We start from the raw sequence: 22392 nt of genomic DNA, 5'->3' as shown, positions 1-22392 counted from the left end.
CTGGGGGTGGGACAGCTGGCTCCGGCGCCGCAGTCACTGCACGGACGGGAGAGGGGTGGGGGCTTGCACCATGCGCCGCGGCTCAGGTCTCGGCGGTGCGGGCGGGCGGCCGGGGGTCGCCGGCGCCCGGGGCGGAGAGAGCCATGTGTCACGGCGGAGACGGCGGCGCTGGGGGGGGCGGGGAGAGCCTGTGGCCTGGCGCCGCCGCGGCCTCGATGTGGAGGGGCGAGGTTGTGCTGCTGCTGCTTTCTGGGGGCTCCGATCTTGGCTTCAGGTTGACGTTGGGAGTCGGTGATGGTCGTCTTGGCCTGGGACTCGGTGGGTTTCCGTTGGAGGAAGTTGTAGGACATTTGAAGGCGCAGAGCACGTGTTTCTAATGGGCTCCTGGTGGCCGCAGCGGTGAGGCTGCCGCTTTGGGTGCGGAGTTGGGGGCGGGCTTTGGGTGCGGGGGTGAAGGGTGGAGAAATTGGGTGGTAGGAAGGTAGCTTGTGTGAGCGCTTTGTTCTTCGCTGGCTGTTGTTACAGATCTATAAGCGGCAGGCGGGAAAAGCGCGCACTTTGGGGGTTTACCTTTGAGAGAGAAAAGCCCAGCTTTGCTTTCTCCACACACCTCATTCTCTGTACTGCCACAGCTGCATGTGGCACGCTGGCTTGTCCTCGTGCTGATTGAGCTCCATTTGTAATATGGTTTTTCCTAGGGAGTGTTAGCAGGTGAGTCAGGGGTGGTGCTAAGGAAAAACATAGTGAATCTGTCCTCCTCTGCCCCGCGCTCCAAATCTGGCTTGTCAGGCGATAGTGACTGTAGGGCTTCTTTAAAGGGAGGCGCAGGCTGGCTGGTGTAGAAATTGGTAGAGAAAGTAAAGATTGGGGCTCTTATATTTCCTCTACCCTTTTTGAAGATCCTAGTTTAATTTTGCTTATTGCGTTTGAACAGATCTCTGGAAACATGGCTACAGAACATGTTAATGGAAATGGTACTGAAGAGCCCATGGATACTACTTCTGCAGTTATCCATTCAGAAAATTTTCAGACATTGCTTGATGCTGGTTTACCACAGAAAGTTGCTGAAAAACTAGATGAAATTTACGTTGCAGGTAAGAACTAACACTTGCAAAATTATATTATGAAATTTTTCTATTGGATTTCTGGCTTTGAGCTAAAATAGCAACTTTTTGTGGTTTCCAATAAGTGTGGGAACTAGAGTTTTGCCTTGTTGTGATAGTTGTGAACTAGAGGTTAAGGTGTAGAGAGGGAGGGAAGAAGGAAGGGTTAGGAGGTAAAGGCTGGCTGGCCAGATGGATAAGTATATGATGGTAGCAACAGCTGCTAAATGTTGGGAGCAGGCCATGTGACTTTTTGGGGTATTTTTATAGTAGGATTCTTGTTAAATAACTGGTAACTATAGACTTGTCTGTCTTGGTGTGGCTGTTGCTTTTTTCCTAGTGGTGTTTGAAATCGTGTAGAGGTTCAGTTGTCATGCTTGGTACTTTGTTGGTTGATTTTAGGATTTACATATTTACTGTAGAAATACTTAGCGTTTAGAACTATGTGACTTAGAAGAAGATGTAAAAGAAGTCGATTCATTGTAAGTGTGGTTGAGAGGTTTTATTTAGTTCAGAATGATTAAAGCATGTGTGTTTCTCATATAGGTAAGGGAAATGGAAGAATTCTTACTTGGCAAGCATGTACCTGTATTGGCAAATATGGTTTCTTAAAAAAAGTTTCTAAAAATATTAAAAGTTGACAACTAATTCAGTTTTCTCTTCTCCAGGGCTGGTTGCACATAGTGACTTAGATGAAAGAGCTATCGAGGCTTTAAAAGAATTCAATGAAGACGGCGCATTGGCAGTTCTTCAGCAGTTTAAAGACAGTGATCTCTCTCATGTTCAGGTAATGTTGATGTCAGTGTAACTAGAAAAAACATGAGTAGTTTTGATATGGTTTGTTTTATTGGATTAGATACAGATAAGACCATTGTTAAATGTGATTGGAAAATTTTTTTATAGAACAAAAGTGCCTTTTTATGTGGAGTCATGAAGACTTATAGGCAGAGAGAAAAACAAGGGACCAAAGTAGCAGATTCTAGCAAAGGACCAGATGAGGCAAAAATTAAGGTATGTCTTTAAAAACTTTTCTTTTTAATCCCTCCCCCCCGTCGTATTTAAGTTCTTTCAAGGACTTTTTTTTTTTAGCTTTGGTGTAAATATTCTTTGGATGTGAAATGTGGGTGTGCATCTTTAAGATGTTGAGAGTTAATAACCTGAGATAATTTGTTAATCTTTTCTAATTACTGCCTTTTGAAAAGTTTCCTGCCTTTAGTTATTTCTGTTTTTAGAACAACTCACTTTTAAGTTTTTCTTGTTATTAAGTTATGCATTAAATCAGTGTTTCTTGGTATTCTAAAGCAAAGACCTAAATACCATCTACCATATTTCTAAACATTTTTTGAAAAGCTGGAAGTCCAGATTAGTGACAGTAGAACAAAAATGGGAGGGAATCCGTTCATCCCATACTTGGTGAGGAGTGTACATTTAACAGTTGACTTATCTTAGAATTCACAGACTCCCAAGTTAAATGGATTTAGAATTTTTAACACTACCTTCTTTTCTATTACTATTGATTTTAAGGCTGATTTGTTCATTTCTAAAGGCAGCTTTTTATCAGTAAAATTGAGGAGTGTGGAAATGCAAGTGAAGAAACTGAGGTTGGGAGTGGAAGTTATTTTTTTAAGGTCATGTAGAGCAATAAATGGCCTCAAATGCAACTAGGTTGTGATCTTTGTTTTGGTTTTTAGTTGTGTTGAGGTTTCAGTTTATAGAAAATGTGATCATGCTAGTTTTAATCTGGTGCTCTTATTACAGTGTGCTGATGCTCTTTGAACCAAGAGTTATGGTTTAAGAAAGTTAATTATGAGTGTTAAGTGATGTTTTAATGGTATGGGAGGAGGGAAGCTTGGAATAAGGAGTTAACTGTTAATATCATTCATATATTTGAGGCTTTTACAGGTCAGGCTGTGAGTGAATTGTGTTTAAACCATAAATCCAGTTTTTTCCATAGAAATGGAGTGTAGATGTCTTTACTATATCAGTTGTGATTAAATTTACATTTTGGGAGTTAGGGTTATTAAATTTTTATTAAAAATGTAAAGTTTAGGGGCGCCTGGGTGGCGCAGTCGGTTAAGCGTCCGACTTCAGCCAGGTCACGATCTCGCGGTCCGTGACTTCAAGCCCCGAGTCAGGCTCTGGGCTGATGGCTCAGAGCCTGGAGCCTGTTTCCGAATCTGTGTCTCCCTCTCTCTCTGCCCCTCCCCCGTTCATGCTCTGTCTCTCTCTGTCCCCAAAATAAATAAAAAACGTTGAAAAAAAAAAATCTTCCTGTAAAAAAAAAAAAATGTAAAGTTTATTTTGACTTTTCTGTCTGGGAGGGAGTGGCTTGAAGCTTTAGTGTCTCTTAAATTGCAGCAAGAAGACATAGTGACACTTTTATAGGATGTTTGAGGAATAAGTTTTTTTCTATTTTTTAGGGATTGATATAAAAAGTATTTAAGTCATATAAAGATGAAGGTGAAAAGTGCAGGGATTACATATGGGAAAAAGGGAAGATGAGACATTTAGTGGTTTAGTTTATGTTCTAGTAATAGATTTCAGTTTATTTTTGTTGCCCAATGTTGCATCCGTAAATAAACATTGGGGTATGATAGAAAAAGACTGCTTAAAAATAATGTAGCACTTTGTGGGCCTTTTTGTTAGAGTTTAGTAATAGAGGAGTTTTTTTATCATAGTATTTTTTCACAGATATTTATTGTTTTTTGGGTAGAAAGTGTTTGAAATCTGTCTAGTCATTTTCGTTTCTAGAGACTGAGGTGACCCCAGGTCATTTGACAGCATTTTGATAAAATTTGTCATTGTGCTTGGTGTTAGCTTGTTTTTGTTCTTTTCAGAATTTATTAGCCAATTACTAGATTTTATTATTTAGAAAGCAGGTTTTGTACTTTGGTTGAGATGGCAGAGGAGAATAATTCTTGGGTTTTTTTGTTTGTTTGTTTAGGCTAATTGTAGACAACTTTCTAGTACTTTTGCCTTATACCAAGGGATAGGAGAAACTACCACTGATTAGTAAATAGGAACTGTTTAAATTTTAACAGTTCACTTCTAGGGGAGATAAGACCTAGAAGTTATTTCACATTGTTGCAATTACATAAAGTTTTCAAAGTCATTTTGGCTCTCATTTGTTATGAATGAACCATGCCATCTGGGGAAGCATGGTGCTTGAATGTCAGATGAATTAAGTTGTTATATTTCCTGTAACTCCTAAGTTAAGGGGCATTCTTGGGGAATGTAATTTTTACAAAGGTTGGTGCCCAGAATTGCTGGCAGTGTGTATTAGAAGTGTGGGATACAGGGAGTTTATTAAGGAGCTTTACCCAGTTCCTCCTTTGGGAGAGAATCAAACTCAAGCAAATTAGGTACAGTTAGGAGAAATTAGCAGAACAGGTACAGACCCTGGCTTGAAAGATGTTAATGAATCAATATTAGTTGTTTGTTTGCTAAACACTAGTTAGTTGGAAACCAGAAATAATTTGAGTAGAGCCCTGAAATTTTCATTAAAAATTAGAGCTACTACAAGGGTACATTAAAGGAGAAATTCTATAACATACCAGAAAACTGTAGGGATTGTTGCCAAGGTAAATGGAATGCTTTGAACAAGATTGATTTTTAACTGTGAAATGCATGGGTGTGGTCTTGTGAATTAAATGTATTAATGACATTTGAACTTTTCAAGGCACTATTGGAAAGAACAGGCTACACACTTGATGTGACCACTGGACAGAGGAAGTATGGGGGACCGCCTCCAGATTCCGTTTATTCAGGTCAGCAGCCTTCTGTTGGCACTGAGGTAAAGAAACTAAAAACTTGTACCTTTTGTAGTAAATGCGCAGGTATCTGGTTTCCTAAAGAAACTCTCCATGGTTTTTTACTTCATGTTTAATTTACAGATATTTGTGGGGAAGATCCCAAGAGATCTGTTTGAGGATGAACTTGTTCCATTATTTGAGAAAGCTGGACCGATATGGGATCTTCGTCTAATGATGGATCCACTCACTGGTCTCAATAGAGGTTATGCGTTTGTCACTTTTTGTACAAAAGAAGCCGCTCAGGAGGCTGTTAAACTGGTAAGTTTTTTTCTTCCAGTCTTCACATTCACTGTCTTTAATTAAAGTCAAGTTTTTTCTTGTTTTGCCTGAGAGTTAACCAAATGTTTTTTGAAGTGCTGATTAGGCACTTTTACATTCTTTGTTGTAGTCATTGTAGCAGTATTCTTTATATGTGTAGTTGACTGGACTGAGGATCTATATATAAGGCACAGTGTCAGAATTCTGAGTTACTCAAGTTCTTTGAAACATCTAGCTTAGTGATTTTTTTACTCTTTAATAGGAATGTTAAAAGATTTAAGAAAGTGACTGTAATAGGTAGGGCTTCCTTATTTTGTGGCTGTACCTGGGCCATTCCTTTTTCCATAAAATATATCACAAAGACATTGTGATGACAAACTTCTAGTTCATGAAATAAAAGATTTCATGCTGAGTGGCAATATTTGATTTAAAGTACCAGATGTAAGGTGTGAAGACCTAGTTACGTTGCCAACTTTAAAAAAAGAGCTTTAATCAAATTATGGCTTAGCTCTTCTTGAAACTAGTTTTATTAAATTTTGTGGCTCACATGGATTCTACATTTTATAATTGAAGAGGTCAAGGGTTAATTTCAACCCAAGAAATGTATCAAAAAGTAAACTGGGGAGGAACTTTTGTAAAATTGTCCGCTATGGCAGGTATTTGTTAAATTTGCTTTATTGGCTTACATATTTTGTAGGGGATACTAAACAATCTTAAAATTCTTGGACTGATTTTTCCTGAATTTTTCTTTTCCTCACCATCAGATGGTCTACATTTTAAGGCATACCTTAAGGGGAAAAGCCAACTATACTTTGTTTTGCTTTCCATGGTGATTGAATTTCTCATTTGGTGTGTGTAATTGACTATGATAAAAACTTAACATTAGAATAGTGTTGCTTGAAAGATTATAGGTGGTGTCTCTAAAAAAGAATTTGGGAGTTTAGGTACTTTTAAATCATGGGTGATTTTTCCCTCATTTAAAGAATGCTTCCTATTTCAGAGCAGCTATAGTTCTATAGGGAACCATTCACTTGTAACCTTTGGGCTGTCAAAATTTTAGTTTTGAGCAGTTCATGTAAAATTAAGGACTTTTTAGAGTTCTGGAAAGATAACTTTAGAAATCATCTGGTTTAATCTATAAACAAATAGAACATTTTTGCCAGGTAGCAATAGAGTAGCAGTAAATTTTAATACGGAAATGTGAATGAGAAGGCAGCAAACTATCTTACTGCGGCAAGCTAGTACAGAATTTACCATTAATTTCAGACCCATTTTATATATTAGGTATTACATAAAGCTTTTATTCTGTTTAACAAGGGTGGTTACTTAGTGTATAAGTGGTGATTTGTGTATTAACATTTTTAAAAGGAATCATTAAACCAACATTTGTAGGCCACTTAATTCTTGCTACCAAAATGCACTATTTATGGCAGGTCCTCACTGCAGTATTTGTAGACAATGTCCAAAATCCATAAAAAATACTTCATTAGAGGAAGATGATCTATAATCCTGTTGTAACATGACGATTTTGAGTGCCAGTAAATAGTCATTATGAAATAATGTTTCAGTTTGGGCAGTTGCCTTGGCTTAACAAATAATACAGTCCAAAATTGCATTGCTGTGGGCTTAGGATGTAGTCTCATTAATATAGTTAAGTTTTCAGTTATAATTCAGAAAGTTCCATAGGTAGCTAGCCAGCCATTTTAATTTATCCAGGAACTAATAATAATTCTTGTTCTTTTTTACATTTTTTCTGGTTTTGTGATTGGAGTCCTTATCTGGGAACATGTTTATTTTTTCCTGTCTGATAAATTAGGAAGTTTTGCATTTTGTAATGGTTTTACCACTATATCCACTAGGGTGAAATGGATATATCATCGTTGCTTTTTTAAAAATTTTTTATTTTATTTTTAAATTTTTTAATATTTTTGAGAGTGAGAGAGACAACAGTGTAAGCTGGGGAGGGGCAGAGAGGGAGGGAGACAGAATCTGAAGCAGGCTCCAGGCTCTGAGCTGTCCGCACAGACCCTGATGTGGGGCTCGAATTCTGGAACTGCGAGATCGTAACCTGAACCGAAGTTGGACACTAAACCGACTGAGCCACCCAAGTGCCCCACATCGTTGCTTTTTTTTAAAGGGTGTTTTACTGTGGTAGGATTATGTTGATAACAGAATTGGGAGGTTTGCCGTAATGTAACAGTAAAAAGGGAGGACTAGACTTTTGAGGAAATGAAATATTCTAGAGAAATGAATCAAGTTAACTAGGACGTCTTTTGCTACTTAGTATTGTGCAAATGAGTACTCTTCTAAATGTGTTCTTTAAGGGAGCATATTTTGAAAACTGACCCTTCTTGTGTCATGTCATGAGAGTCTACTTGAATTACACCAATATCCAAGGTGAATTTTTATAGAAGATTAATAGAATGGTCATTCTAGTTGTAGATAATAAGTTTTAAAAAAATGTCTATTTGGGATTATTTATAGATCAGACAAGATGGAAGCAGGAAGCACCATTTCTTTTTGCTTTCCTGTCCTTTGAGTGTCTTGAGTACCTATAGATCAAGATAGTCTGGCTGGCTCAGTTGGTAGAGTATGTGACTCTTCGTCTCTGGGTCATGAGTTCAGGCCCCATGTTGGGTGTAGAACTTACTTTAAAAAAAAGATTATGTATTTGGCCTTATTTTTAGTATGATCCAGGAATAATCCCTCCCCTCCCTGTCCCCCAGATTAAAAACTATTGTGGATTCTGGGGTGCCTGGCTGGCTCAGTCGCTAGAGCATGTGACTCTTGATCACAGGGTCGTGAGTTTGAGCCCCACTTTGGGGGTAGAGTTTACTTTAAAAACATTTTGTGGATTTTAAATTTGCATCGAATTACTTGTAAAAATAGGTTAATTGATAATAACAGCTGAAAAAGAGGCACTAAGTTAAGCACCTGTAGACTTTTTAAATGGTTTTCAGCTAACATTTGCTTCATATTTTGGGCAATAAATTTATTGCCAAATGATGAAAATCTTGCCAGGGAAGCAGGAGCTAAGTTCGTGAAAGGTGAATAATAGTTACCTGTTGGGTGCTTGTTAAGACACAGGAGCTGTGCTAGGGTGTTACATTATTACCTTTAAATACTACCTATTTTTTAAAGCAACTGGAATTATCTTCATTCTGCAGAAGAGTAAATAGCCTGGGTGACTTATAGGAGGCCATATAGCTTTAGTTCGATACCAGGTTTGTTTAGCTTGAGTTCTTATCGTTGACCAGACCTAACAGTTTAAAGCCAGCAATATAAATTATGTCATCAGGTAGCCTAATTCTTTAATTATGTAGTTACTTAGGTAGTGTTAAAAAGGAGCACAGGAAATAAGTTCTGTTTCTGCTGCCAGAATATTTTTGGAATCTATCTACATTGCTACCACATTAGTCTAAAGTACCATTCAAAGAGTGCTTCTAGCTAGTCACTGCTTTCCATTGCCCCTTTACAGTTTTACCATTCAACAGCATAGGTTAGATCACAACATTCCCATGCTGAAAACTCTAATAATGGCTTCCAAACAAGGCCCTATCTGATCAAGTTTCTGCTTACATTTCTTTTTCTTTATTACTCCTCTGTCCATACTTTGCCTCCCACATAAGCTGTGACCATTTCCATCTCAAGGCCACCTTCTGCTCTTCCGCTTTTGAACACTCCCCCAGCTACCATGGCTACTGCCTTCTTATAGATCAGGTCTTCCTAGAAGGCCTTTCCTGACTTTGAGCAGCTTACTACCCAGTTGCTCTGTGACTGTATCATGAACACAATAAAATAGAATGCTCAGATGTACTTAAAATTATTTCTTGGCTTTGTAAAGTATTTGCTTATCTCTCTCCTCCAGCATACAAGCTCTTTTTTCCTGTATTCCTGACATTTACAACAGTGCCACTATGTAATAATTCAGTAGGTGCTAGATAAATAACCTGACTGGCTGACTAGTGTCATCTAATCTATTATTTATGACCCAAGAATTTATATTTCCCATATTAGCTATAGTCCCATATTAGTATTTAAAGGTTTTCTGATTTCCGTTTGTAATTATGTATTCAGTGTCAACTTTGAATTAATGTACATTTATAGGGGGTAATGCTTTCCCCCTCATCCCCAGGGGCATATTTGGAAATACCCAAATGTGTAGTGTTTGTTGTCCCAAAGACCGGGAAGAAGGGCAGGCAAGTGTGTATATGTATTTCTGTGGTGTGCTGCTGGAATTGGAACTCAGGGCCACTGGCATTTTAGTGTCCATTGCAGTCCTAGGTAATAGAAATAAATACCCTGCTGAAAATGCTAATAGTGCCTATATTACAAATACTGGAATAGTTGATCTCTATTTGCATATTAAAAGTTACGGTTTTAGGGCGCGTGGGTGGCTCATTCGGTTAAGCGTCCCACTTTGGCTCAGATCATGATCTCACAGTTCATGAGTTCGAGCCCCGCGTCGGGCTCTGTGCTGACAACTTAGAGCCTGGAGCCTGCTTCAGATTCTGTGTCTCCTTCTGTCTCTGCCCCTCCCCCACTTGTGCTCTGTCTCTCAAAAATAAATGTAAAACAAAAAAACTAAAACAGTTATGGTTTTGATAGGCACTGATGGGTTTTATTCACTGAAGTGGTTGGTGTACACTGGTGTAGCATGTATAAAACCGTTTTGATGAATGCAGTTGACAAGATAGGTCCACGACATACATTGTAGCACTTTAGCAAATAGTGTGTTTAACATGAAGACTTTGGACCTACATGGTAGTTTGATTGAGTTCATGATTTTATAGGACACAGATGCATCGTTCAGAGGGTAACAGGGATGCAAATGCCTTTTTCAGATGCTAACAGGGATGAAGGCATAGATTGTGTTGGGGTTATTTTGGAAGGCTTTGTGATCAAGAAGTTTGAGCAGGACAGTGAAAGGAAATAGGTAATCTAGTTGAAGCAGTGTATTGTTGAAGGAAATGGGAGATGAAACTAGTATAGTATAAAGTCAGTGCCAGAAGGTAGTAGTCATGACTATGGGGCTAAGTTTCCATGGTGCCATTAAACTTTCAAGTGTTGATGTGGGTAGCATAGTATAAAAAACAGAATAATGAAGAATGTTTGGATGAAGAGAACAAAGACCAGGAAAGTGGCAGCTATACAGAAAGGAGAGAGGTTAGAGATTTTGAAAGGAGAAATAATAGGCGGTGGTAAGCTCTATGTTCCATTCTAATTTTTGTCAATGATTTATAAATCAGGGCATAGCTGGACTGCTGTCATGTCTGGTTACTTGAGTCTTCATGTAGTCAGTGATAAATGCCCTGGATGACAAAAATCAGAATCTTAAAAGATTGTGATAGCCTGAAACAGATAGTTAACACCAGCAAGATGGAATTGAGTCAGGACAAACGTCAAGTCCTATATACAACTGATTTCACAAGTAAGCTCTAGTGTAAGTAAGCAGTGTGGTGTGGTTGCCAAATAAGCTCAGGTAATCATGGACTGTTGTGTTACAGAAAAATGTTTAGAAGTGGAAGATTAGCAATAGTCTCCAATTTATTCTAGATTCCTCAGTCTCAGTCTGTGTCTACAGTATTATGTTATGGATATCACTATTTGGTGACACTCTTGGGAGGCACATTAGTTTGCCAGTATCAGAGAAGGGATGGTTAGCCAGGTTTAGAGAACAGCTAAATGCTGAGCATTGTGTGGAGTATATGAAGTGCTGTCATCTGGGGAAGAAAATCTATAGTTATTGTAGAATTTTTAGGGAAGTAGATTTTGGCTTCAGTATTTTCTACTTAAGAAATGTTTAAGAATAAAGTAGGCTGAGGAGGTAGTGGCTTTGCTGCTGTGGGAAGAGTTAGGACTGAAAAACCACTTCTGAGTTAGATTCCAAATCTGAGATTGCTAAATTTGGGGGCATTTGGTGACTGGCTACGACGGCAGGAAAAAGTGACTTGAGATTTTAAGCCTAGATGGTGGGAATGTTCTGTACTGTACAACTCCAGTTTTGGTGTTCTGAAAGAGTGAAACTGTATTGATTAATGTTCAAAGTTCATCTTTGTTTTATTTGGTCACCTCACTATGATACTGAATCTGAAAGATTCTTTAAAAATGTTTATCTTATTTATATATTTTAAAGTTTATTTATTTTGAGAGAGAGAGCAAGCAGGGGAGAGGCAGAGAGAGGGAGACAGAGAATCCCAAGCAGGCTCCATGCTGTCAGCACACAGCCTGTTGGAGGGCCCAGACTTAGAAACAGTGAAATCCTGACCTGAGCCTAAACCCAAGAGTTGGGACGCTTAACCAACTAACTGAGCCACTCCAGCGACCTTAATGTTTATTTTTGAGAGAGACGGAGCACGTGCCGGAGCTGGGGAGGGGCAGAGAGGGAGACAGAGGATCTGACTGACATCAGATCTTGGCTGATCTTGGCTGACAGCCCGATTTGGGGCTCGAACTCACGAACTGTGAGATCATGACCTGAGCCCAATTCGGACACTTAACCAACTGAGCCACCCAAGTGTCCCTGAAAGCTAGATTTTTTAAATATCTTAACATCACTGCCCAACTTCCTTGTTGGAAGGCATCACGTTTTTTTTGTTGTTGTTAATTTTGATACTGTGATAGTGTCCTGATGTATTACCTGTTGAGAGTTACGATTTATCAGCATTACATTAGAATCTGTGTTAAGGTTCAGAACAGTTTCATCATGCCCTTCTGCCACTCATCTCACTGTTACCCACCTGCTGGGGTGCAACGTTTGTGAATTTATGGTGATAGATTGGTCTTAAAATTATTAAAGAGTGAGAACCGTTAAATAATTCAGATGCACATAAAAATGCATGTTTAATAGGGCACTGCTTCAAGAATGCTTATTTCTGGGTACTATGTACTTTTTTCCCCCCTCTCTTTAAGTAGTCTCTACACCAGATGTGGGCGTAAGCCCCCGACCCTGAGATCAAGAGTTGGATGCTGTGCCTTACTGAGCCAGCCATGCGCCCCTCTGGGTACTTTTGCTTTTTTGGACAATATGCCCAGAGGGTCTCCTTTGCCCCTTTAATGATTTATTTTAATTGAAGAGCCGGTTTACTCTCTGTGTGTTAGCTCTAATTGTTTTTTTTTTTTTTTTTTTAATTAAAAAAAATGTGGATGAAGCATTATAGTTTAGTTTAGAAGTCCCAATAACTCTTCATGTCACTTATACTGTTTAGAGACCACAGTCATCCTAAATTACCTTCTACCTATCCAGGATTGGTAAACCTTATTAGCAGGGCAAGTGATGATGAATTAGAAGTGAAGAAGCTTTTCTTCTGTAAATAATAACAGAAACAGTCATTACTACTTTGAAGCAGAATTGTTAAATGTTGATGGATGTGTTATAACTAAGAATTTTTTTTTTATTTTATTTATTTATTTATTTTTATTTTTGAGAGAGGGAGACAATGCGTGCAAGCAGGGGAGGGGCAGAGGAAGAGAGAATCTTAAGCAAGCTACACACACCCAAGTGCAGATCTCATAACTGTAAGATCATGACCTGAGCTGAAATCGAATCAGATGTGTAACCAACTGAGCCACCCAGGTGCCCCACAACTTTTTCTAAGTTTTTTAAAACTTAGATTTAGATGTTTCCTTATAGTAAACAGGTCTAGCTCTTAGAACTTTTGGAAAATGAAAAACACAGAAGGAAAACTATGCCAAGTTCTGTCATCTTCGAAATAACTCTTATTTTCACCTTTGAATATTATGTATTTTTTTCTATTTTTTTGATATCTTAGTTTTTGTCAACTCCTGGGGTTACAGATTAGATCAAATTGAAAGCCATTGATTTGTCATTAAGGTTGTGTTCTGATGCTAGATTATAAAAATCTAGGGAATGCACGTGTCTTAAAAGTAATTTGTGTTTCTTAGATTAATTTATTTGTTATAAGGTATTGTAGTCTACTTGTTCATAATCCCATACAATGATGGATTCAGCCATAGCACTACTGTTTGCAGGTAATCTATATATTTCTAGTTTTAAGAGGTTTTTGGTCTTAATATAAATGCCATGGGGGAAAAAGTTGTGGCAGGCTTTTTCAGCCTCAGTACTGTTGATATTTTAGATCTGATAATTCTGTTTTACTGGGCTATCCTCTGAATTTTAGGATATTTTGTATCATCTCTGGCCTTCGTACCCACTAAATAACCAGCAGTAAGCCCACATCCCTAGTTGACAACCAAAAATGTCTCTAGACATTGTCAAATGTCCCCTGGGGAGCAAAATCACTCCTTTTAGAACTGTTGGTTTGTGTTAAGCGTAGAAGGGTTTTTTGTTGACCTGTTTTTTAGGATGTAGGTATTGCAGAGTGAGCTCACATCTGGAGTTTGGATGATGGAAGTTTCAGAGAAAGCATTTTATTCGGAGGCTTAGCAGTCTAAAAGCTGTTTGAGAACTCAGGTGTAAGTAGCTAAGATTTTAGTGTTGTGGAGAGAAGGGGGACATACTAGGAATTTTAGGATAAACTTATGTGATGTCCAAGTATTTGAACTTTATCTAGTGGTGATGGGGAGTCATTGAATTTGTTTTCAATAGGCAAAAACTGTCATCTCTTTTTTTGTTTGTTTTGTAAGTAGGCTCCATGCCCAGTTGTGGGGCTCGAACTTATGACTGTGAGATCATGAGTTGCATGCTCCACTGACAGAGCCAGCTGTGCACCCTTGTCCTCGTTCCTTTTTTTTTTTTTTTTTAAGTCTCTGGCATAAGTGTAGAGAATATAAATAATCCTGGGATCATGATGACCAGAGACTTTGATAGCACGAATTGAATCAGTGAGGTAGGAAGTACAAAGCCGTTCTGAACTGGAGGAAGGACATTTGAATTTCATGTTAGATTTTGAGTATCTGGAGATGGAGAAAGGGACAGGGAGGAATTGATTTTCTGACTTACTGTATGCTTTCTTGTCTTGTACCTGATGTACCTTTAATGCAAGAATGGAAGAGGAGAGGTGCCTGGCTGGCTCAGTCAATGGAGCATGCAACTAGATCTCAGGGTTGTGAGTTCAAGCCCCACATGGGGTATAAAGCTTACTTTCAAAATGGCAGAGGAATGGTTTCACTTTGGCCATAAGGCTGGCCTATAAATTGTATAGAAATTTATGTTGATTCTTTAGTGTTTATAGCTCCACTTGCACTTACTCAAAACAGATTTTGAGGCCAGGTGTGGGGGATTAATCAAATTGTAACTGCTGCTACCATTATTGCTAACATGAAATTTTGAGGTAGTTTTAACTGTGTAATATAAATAATTCACTTTCCCTGATAACTTGAATATTTTTGAACTTCAGTTTGTAAATCAATACTGATTAGTAGATTTGTGACTTTGACAGATTGGGTTTTGCCTGTATAATAAATATCTCATCCTTCTATGGGGTATGGGTTACATGAAGACTTGACTTTTTACTGTAGTTTTATAGTTGCTTCTATATGTGCACCCTAATCAGTCCACTTATTTTTTTTCAACCTTATTGTAGGTTTGTTGAAAATGAAATGGGGAAAAAAGTAGGGTTGGATTCAGGAAAAGAAGGTTCTCTCCTTTTAGACTTATATTTGAAGCTGAAAATCATTTATTGCAACTTCTTACAAGAGTGAAAGGGAGATGGAAAAAAATAGATTTGATGCTGGTTAACAGAAAGGCAGAAAGCTTGCTGGTATTTGAATCCCATTTCTCTTGCATGAGGATAACTGGTTGCCAGGATGAATTTAAGCAGAAATTAAGGTATTGTGGAATCAGCAGTTTTGAATTTAAGCTGCTCAGACCTGATTCCTAATTTACCAAGTTTCCTAAGTTTCAAGGATTTAACAAATTTTTGCGTTATTTTAATTCATAAACTTTTTAAGTGTTTTGTCAGTGTAATCTTCATATCTGTCGCAGATTACAATTTCCTCTTACGTATGCTAACTATATTTTTAAAGGATAAAAATACTTGATAAACATAGCATTGAAATTTGCCTAAAAAGTTGCATCTATGTTTATAATCATTTATAATAAAATATTTTGTAAGTATTTTAAAAATATGGTACACTTCTTCCCCTTTCAGTATAATAATCATGAAATTCGTTCTGGAAAACACATTGGTGTCTGCATCTCAGTGGCCAACAATAGGCTTTTTGTGGGCTCTATTCCTAAGAGTAAAACCAAGGAACAGATTCTTGAAGAATTTAGCAAAGTAACAGGTAAGTTGGATTTATGTGGAAGGAGATGCACTTCTAATACTGAAGGTAATTGCGTACTTCTGCATGTCAAACACTGTTACAAACGCTACATTTATTGACTGGCATTCTTACTCCCAACTGTGGGAGATAGGTAGCTCCATTCTGTAAGTATTTTGTAAGGAAGATAAGGAAAACAGGTACTGAGGGTTTTGGGAAATAACTTGCTGAATGCTGTGTAGTTCATAAGGAATGCAGTAGAGATTTGAACTATCTGCAGAATCTGTGCATCTCGTTTTGGAATCTGTGTGTTTTATGCATTTTTAGGTGCTAGCTTGACATTCTTAGTGGGATTGTTTCCGTAATGATTAGATTTTCTAAATTATTGGAATGGTAAATATTTTTATAAGCAAGAGATTATATAATCAATGTCAGTATGGTGTAATTTCTTTGAAATCTAAAGCATTTTTTAGAATAGTGACCAAACCAAGCTGCTTTTATTATTTTATTGTTTTGTCTGCCTAGAATATTTAGCAGATTATCAGACTGTTACCAGTCTCCAGGAACATTCAAAATCTTACGTGATACTAATATCTCATTTGAAATAGTTACTGATATCTGAGGCCAGGAAAGTGCCATCAAAAGGAATTTTAATGTTTATTTACATAATGAGAAAAGTGTCTAACCATATCTGACTTACACTGCCATTTTTATAATTGTTATGTAAAAATTTTATGCCCCTTGTCATTTATTGGAAGAATAGTCCTTGGGTCTAATTAAAAAGAATACTTTTTTTTTCATGGGGATTTTTGTGTTGAGAACACTTGGAAGGTGTGTGTATTAGGTCAGTTATCTGGACCAATGTTTTTGAGAGTCCTCTTCAAAGAAAAGAGATTATTTTTCATTTTTATATTCAAGTAGTAGAAAAATCCTTTGATCTTCTTTTTTCTTATTTTACCTAATTTTTCTGGAATGGTTGCTTATTTTCAGAGGGTCTCACAGACGTCATTTTATACCACCAACCAGATGACAAGAAAAAAAACAGAGGCTTTTGCTTCCTTGAATATGAAGATCACAAAACAGCTGCCCAGGCAAGGCGTAGGTTAATGAGTGGTAAAGTCAAGGTCTGGGGAAATGTTGGAACTGTTGAATGGGCTGATCCTATAGAAGATCCTGATCCTGAAGTGATGGCAAAGGTAATGACAGTCAGTTTTTTTTTGATGGGTTGGTGGCAAAAGGGATTCGGGAGGCTTTAGAGAAGTAAGAAACTTACAAAATGAATTGTATACTTTTCACAAAACCATGTTTTTGAAAGTGAGAGAAGTGTTCTTTATTATAAAGGCCACACATCAGAAATGAAACCAAGTGCATAGAGAGTAAATATAAAAATTTATTTGTGGACACTCAATCATAATTGTGTAGCTGTCACTCTCATGATGATGAGTGGTTAGCCTACATGCTGTGGAAGTAATTCACCATCAGTTTTGTGTGTATTCTAAGAGCAATTTTTTTTGCATTTTTGAGAATGGCGCCATTAGCTTTCATGGTTTTTGTGTTAAAAGTCCTACTCCTAAAAATAGTGAACTGTATTGGCCTCAGCAGAGCTGCTGCAGTTACAAGGTTTAGCTATTATTAGGTATCCTGCTTCAGCAGTCAGTTGAGACATCCTATGAGAACAAACATCTCTTGAGTCAACACTTTACTCACTAGTGCAGTTCTAGTTAAGTTATTCTACTCTTTGTCATTTAAGAAACCCTCTTAATGGTGATAGGATAGCAGATACAGCTCATTCACTTAAATCAAGAAAGTAGTGTGAATGTCAGAACTGTGAGTATTACTAAAGGATAAGTAGTCTTGAGGACAGAAAATACTTCATATTATTTTTTCCATTGGCCTATTAAGTTCTTATTGGATTATTAAATTCAGGTGTTATTTCAGGTATTTTAGGAGGAAATGATGTTTCCTAACAAAGGGTCAACTTTTATAACTGTACTTTGAGGCGATTTCTGGATTAAAAGAATTTGTCAGTATTTTGAATGCTCCCTCCCTTCTTTATCCACCTTTCAGAAGCAGATTCTAATTAGTTTTGACCACCTGTGTTAAGTGTTCAACAACTATCTCAAGGCATGGAATTCACATTAGTAGGAAATGACCACCTCCATCTTTGATTACATTGATTACAAAGTAATTACTAATTTAATAAAAACTGTTAAGCATTGTTTGCTTTATTTTGAAAAACTTACAGAGTTCTTATGTACTCTCAAGTCCATAGTTCATGTTAGGATTTATTCTATTGTACATTCTATGGGTTTGACAAATGTATGATATGCATTCATTATAGCATCATACAGAATAGTTTTACTACCCTAGGAATCCTCCCTGATTCCCCCATCCCTACCATCCCCACCATCCCCTCTAACCCCTGACAGCTATTGATTTTTTATTGTCTCCATAGTTTTGCCTTTTCCCAAATGTCCTATGGTTGGAATCATACAATATGTAGCTCTTTAAGATCATCTTCTTGTACTTGGTTACATGCATTTAAGATTCCTCCATGTCTTTTCATGGCTTGATTGATGGCTCATTTCTTTTTAACACCGAATGATAATCCATTGTCTGGAGGTACTGCAATTTATCCATTCACCTACTGAAGAACATTTTGGTTCCAAATTTTGACAGTTATGAGTAAAGCTGCTGTAAACAACCATATGCAGGTTTTTATGTGGACATGTTTTCAACTGATTTGGGTAAATACCAAAAAGTGCAATCATCAGATTGTATGGTAAAGTATGTTTAGTTTTATAAAAAAAACTGAACTGTTCTCCACAGTGGCTGTACCATTTTGCATTTCCACTAGCAGTGTTTCTGTTCCATATCCTTACCAGCATTGGGTGGTGTTAGTGTTGGGTTTTGGCCATTCTAATAGGTATGTGGTGGCATTTCATTGTTTTTGTTTTTATTTATGTTTTTAAAGAGATTTTTAAAAACTACTCTCTACACCCAGTGTGGGGCTTTGAACTTAAAACCCCGAGATCAAGAGTTGCGTGTTCCACCGACTGAACCAGCCAGGTGCCCCTCATTGTTGCTTTTAAATGCAGTTCTCTAAGGACGTCAGGTTGAGCATCTCTTCGTATGCTTGTATCTTTGATGAGGTGTCTGTTCGGGTTTTTCACTCATCAGATCCAGCAGTCATTCCTCGGTATTTACTCAAATGAGTTGAAAACTTAGTCATATAATATTTCTGATGTTTGTCTAATGGGTAATGACTAAAACTATGTATGGTGGGTGGGGTGGTGGCATCCTGGAAATTGAACCCTTTGGAAATACACAGAGAGTTTCTGTTTTTTTCTTAATTTTCAGGTAAAAGTTCTGTTTGTACGTAACCTTGCCAATACTGTAACAGAAGAGATTTTAGAAAAAGCATTTAGTCAGTTTGGGAAACTGGAACGAGTGAAGAAACTAAAAGATTATGCCTTCATTCATTTTGATGAGCGAGATGGTGCTGTCAAGGTAAAAGAACTGTTGTAGGCATCTAAATTAAACTAATGATTTTTAGTCATTCTAGTATCAAGAGTATTCTAAAAAGTTGAAGGACACTCAGAGGTCATGTAATCTACTCCAGTTAACCTTTATTGGCCTTAGCAAATTGTATAACTCACTAAACTAAGTCAAAAAGTTAGTAAGTTGAAGAGCTGGATCTTTAGATAAAAATCTAACAGTCCTATTGGATCTCATCCTTCCAACATTAATGAACTGATTTTTTGACTTCAAAGGAATTAAAATTGTTGTTAAAGTCCTCTCTGTTGATCAGTACCTCATTTTTTAAGGCTATGGAAGAAATGAATGGCAAAGATTTGGAGGGAGAAAATATTGAAATTGTTTTTGCTAAGCCACCAGATCAGAAAAGGAAAGAAAGAAAAGCTCAGAGGCAAGCAGCAAAGAATCAAATGTAAGTGAAAATTGTCTAAATTTAAAATGTTGGTAGATTAATGAAAAACAAGTATTGCTCAAACCTGTTAAATAATTGCATAACATGCCTTTATTTCTTAAAGAATACTTGAAAGCTTTGAGCCACTGAGAAATGCCCAGAATTTCAAGAAATGTGTATTGAGCTGTTGCTATTGGTCATACTTGTGAAAATAATCATAATTCTAAATAACTAGAATTCTGTGTAATAAATGAAAATCAGTCTAGGATATTTCCTGCTATGTTTTACAGAATGTGCTCCTGAATTATGTGTTTTAAATATTAGCTGTCCACAAGCGTTCATATATTTGGTTAAAGGATGGAGAGTTTTTTCTCTCAGAAGTAGAAAATATTAAATCTCCCAATTATGATAAACTCTGCTTCCTCTATATCTGAAAGAGGCTTTTTTACCAATACATAGTGCCTGTTGCCACCTCAGAGATTTCATATATGGGTTTTGAAAAATGAAATAAGAGTATAGTTAATCAAGTAACATAGTATTGAGGTAAAAAAACAACTAAGTGTAATGTATTGCATAAATTGGATCTTTCTAGAGTATCTGTTAAAGGATATCTGCTCATTAACAGTGAATGAAACTTTTAGCTGGGTAAGAATGAAGTTTACAATTTAAAAACTTGAAGTTGGTAATTAATTTCTGAGGAGGAAGATGGATAATTGCTATTTGATGCAAGAACAAGAATCACTGAACTTAACTGTATCTCAGGCCAGTTTTCTGCCCAGTGCTCTATGTGGGATGCAAAAGAAGGGTCAGGGTGCTTCTATTTATTTCTCTTATTTCATAATCAGGGATGTAATCAAATTATTGCATTTGACAGTTGTGGTTAGGCAAGTTGGCTAGTTCTGAGCCTCAGTTTCTTCTATTTTAAAAGGGGATCAGACTGAATTATGTAAGATGTCTCGTACTGTGATTATCCAAGTGATCTATACTTGTTCTAGGACTAAAGAGATGTGCTTTATAGACTTAATGGTAGTATAAGGAAAAAGATTATAGAAAGTTAGGTTTTGAGGGGGAAGTAAATGCTCTATATCTCAAACCCCTTGAGTATACTCTGCAGTGAAAATAACTTTTCCCTGTTACAGAAGACAGTTAACTGATGGTTTTATTCATTCAGTGGCAGAAAGTAAGTGTAGGAGATTATGTTAGAAAAGTGAGTAAAACAGTTATAAGTTTGTAGGTGGAGGGTGATAGTAAATAGAAAGTGGGGAATGTCACTGTATCTGTTAATATTTGAGGAGAACAGGCCAAAAGGGATGACTGCATGTGATGCTTGCACTTTTAACTTGCTGCAGTCATTCACTGATTTTTTTTTTTTAATTTAACAAACTACAGCACACATTCCTACTTACTCCTCAGTGCGTCCCTGTGAGTTGAGTACTCTATTCCCCAGTTTGAGATGAGGAAACTGAGGCACAGAGGTCAACTTGCCCAAGGTCAGTCTCACAGCTAGTAAGTAGTGGAGTTGAATTTGAACCAAGGCAGTCTGGCCCTGTGGTTTTTCACTCTTATCCATTATACCAGGGTTTCTCAATCTCTCTGTGATTATTGACCTTTTGTACTGTGTGATTCTTGGTTATGGGGGGGCTGTCCTGTGCATTTTAGAATGGTTAGCAAACATCCCTGGCCTCCTCCCACTACATTTCAGTAGAATCCTCCCCCACCCAAGTTACAGCTAAAAATGTCTATAGACATTATCAAATGTCCCCTGAGGGGCAAAAATCTCAGTTGAGAATCACTGCATGACTGCATGCTGTTGTCATTGTGTTATTTAGTGACAAAAAAGGTGATTTGTCAGTTAAGACAATTAGCACGGCACAACAAAATGATCTGAGAACCTAGTTAATGAGAGTAGCATTTTTTATGTATCACTGAAACAGGGAAAAGCTGGGCCTGTATGAATTGAGTATAAAATAACATGCTAAATAAACACAAGAGTAAATTATTCTCATAAAGAAGCTTATTTTTATGCATTTCATGGTATTTTGGGGTTCAAATAAAATGAAGAATGCTTTCCCAGGGTATAAGGAATTATATCAATTGTACTGTACTATTATGGAATGTAAATTGGAATATTAAGGATATTTCCTTTTAGATAGTATCTAAGCATATGCTGATTTTTTTTTTTTTTTTAACAATTTTTAATTTTTAAGTAATCTCTACACCCAGCATGGAGCTCAGACTCACATACCCGGCATCAAGAGTTGCATGCTCCACAGACTGAGCCATCCAGGCGCCCCCATATACTGGTTTTTATGTTTTCTCTCTATTATTTTTGAAAGTAAGATTTTATAGGTTTGGTTTTTTAGCTTTTGTTTTTCCCATCATACCTATGCATATTGTTTGGGGTTGATAGTAAGCAAGAGTAACTTGGGTCTAGCAATGAAAGGTTTTTTTCCCCCCATGTTTGTTTATTTTGAGAGATAGTGCACAGACAAGCAAGGGTGAGGCAGAGAGAGAGGGAGAGAGAGAATCCCAAGCAGGGTCCATGCTGACACAGGGCTCCCATCTCCCCACTGGTGAGATCATGACCTAAGCTAAAATCAAGAGTCGGATGCTCAACCAACTGAGCCACCCAGACGTTTTGTTTTGTTTTTGAAAGGGCAATAGAGCCCATTTTAAGTGGGAGTTTTATTCTAATATGGAAGATACTTGGTAGTCCTAAAATTGAACATTTCTTGTGTTTATGTTTACTGTGAAAATAACACTGAGAAAACAATGTAGAGTTTTGGGGAAAGTGTTCCCGCCAGTTGTTGTTGTACATATTGTGTTGTATGATTCTCTGCCACTTTTTTTTCTGTATTACTATAGTTGTGGTGTGTTTTTTTGGGGGGAAAGTAGCATATTTTGCTTTTAAGACTGACTCTACTTACTGATTTATTACTGGAGTAGGAAAAATTTTAAAGTCCTTGCCAAAGTTTTACTATAGTAAACTTTGCTTACTTTACACATTTTACCATTTGCTTGTCCTTGTTTTTATTTCTATTTTATATAATAAATGGTCTTTGGGTATATGGAAATGGAATATTAGAGGAAATACAATTCAAAGTGA

The 22392-nt window shown here is 37.2% G+C and overlaps 1 protein-coding gene across 5 annotated transcripts in view; it reads left to right on the top strand.

The window, feature by feature from the left end:
• Nucleotides 1-22392, top strand: part of SYNCRIP (synaptotagmin binding cytoplasmic RNA interacting protein) — a 33669-nt gene that overhangs the window by 1395 nt on the left and 9882 nt on the right. For 4 of the 5 annotated variants that reach the window (XM_049653978.1, XM_049653977.1, XM_049653980.1 and 1 more), the window contains exons 2-10: nt 935-1094; nt 1772-1890; nt 2007-2114; nt 4783-4896; nt 4997-5173; nt 15247-15382; nt 16349-16554; nt 18719-18868; nt 19186-19307. In XM_049653978.1, coding sequence (XP_049509935.1) covers nt 947-1094; nt 1772-1890; nt 2007-2114; nt 4783-4896; nt 4997-5173; nt 15247-15382; nt 16349-16554; nt 18719-18868; nt 19186-19307 — 1280 coding nt within the window. In that variant the 5' untranslated portion in view covers nt 935-946. The remainder of the gene's footprint in view (nt 1-934; nt 1095-1771; nt 1891-2006; nt 2115-4782; nt 4897-4996; nt 5174-15246; nt 15383-16348; nt 16555-18718; nt 18869-19185; nt 19308-22392) is intronic. The other variant, XM_049653981.1, reaches the window with a different exon arrangement.

This window comes from Panthera uncia (assembly GCF_023721935.1).
Source record: "Panthera uncia isolate 11264 chromosome B2 unlocalized genomic scaffold, Puncia_PCG_1.0 HiC_scaffold_24, whole genome shotgun sequence".
Lineage (NCBI taxonomy): Eukaryota > Metazoa > Chordata > Mammalia > Carnivora > Felidae > Panthera > Panthera uncia.
This window is presented reverse-complemented; position numbering and strand designations above follow the sequence as displayed.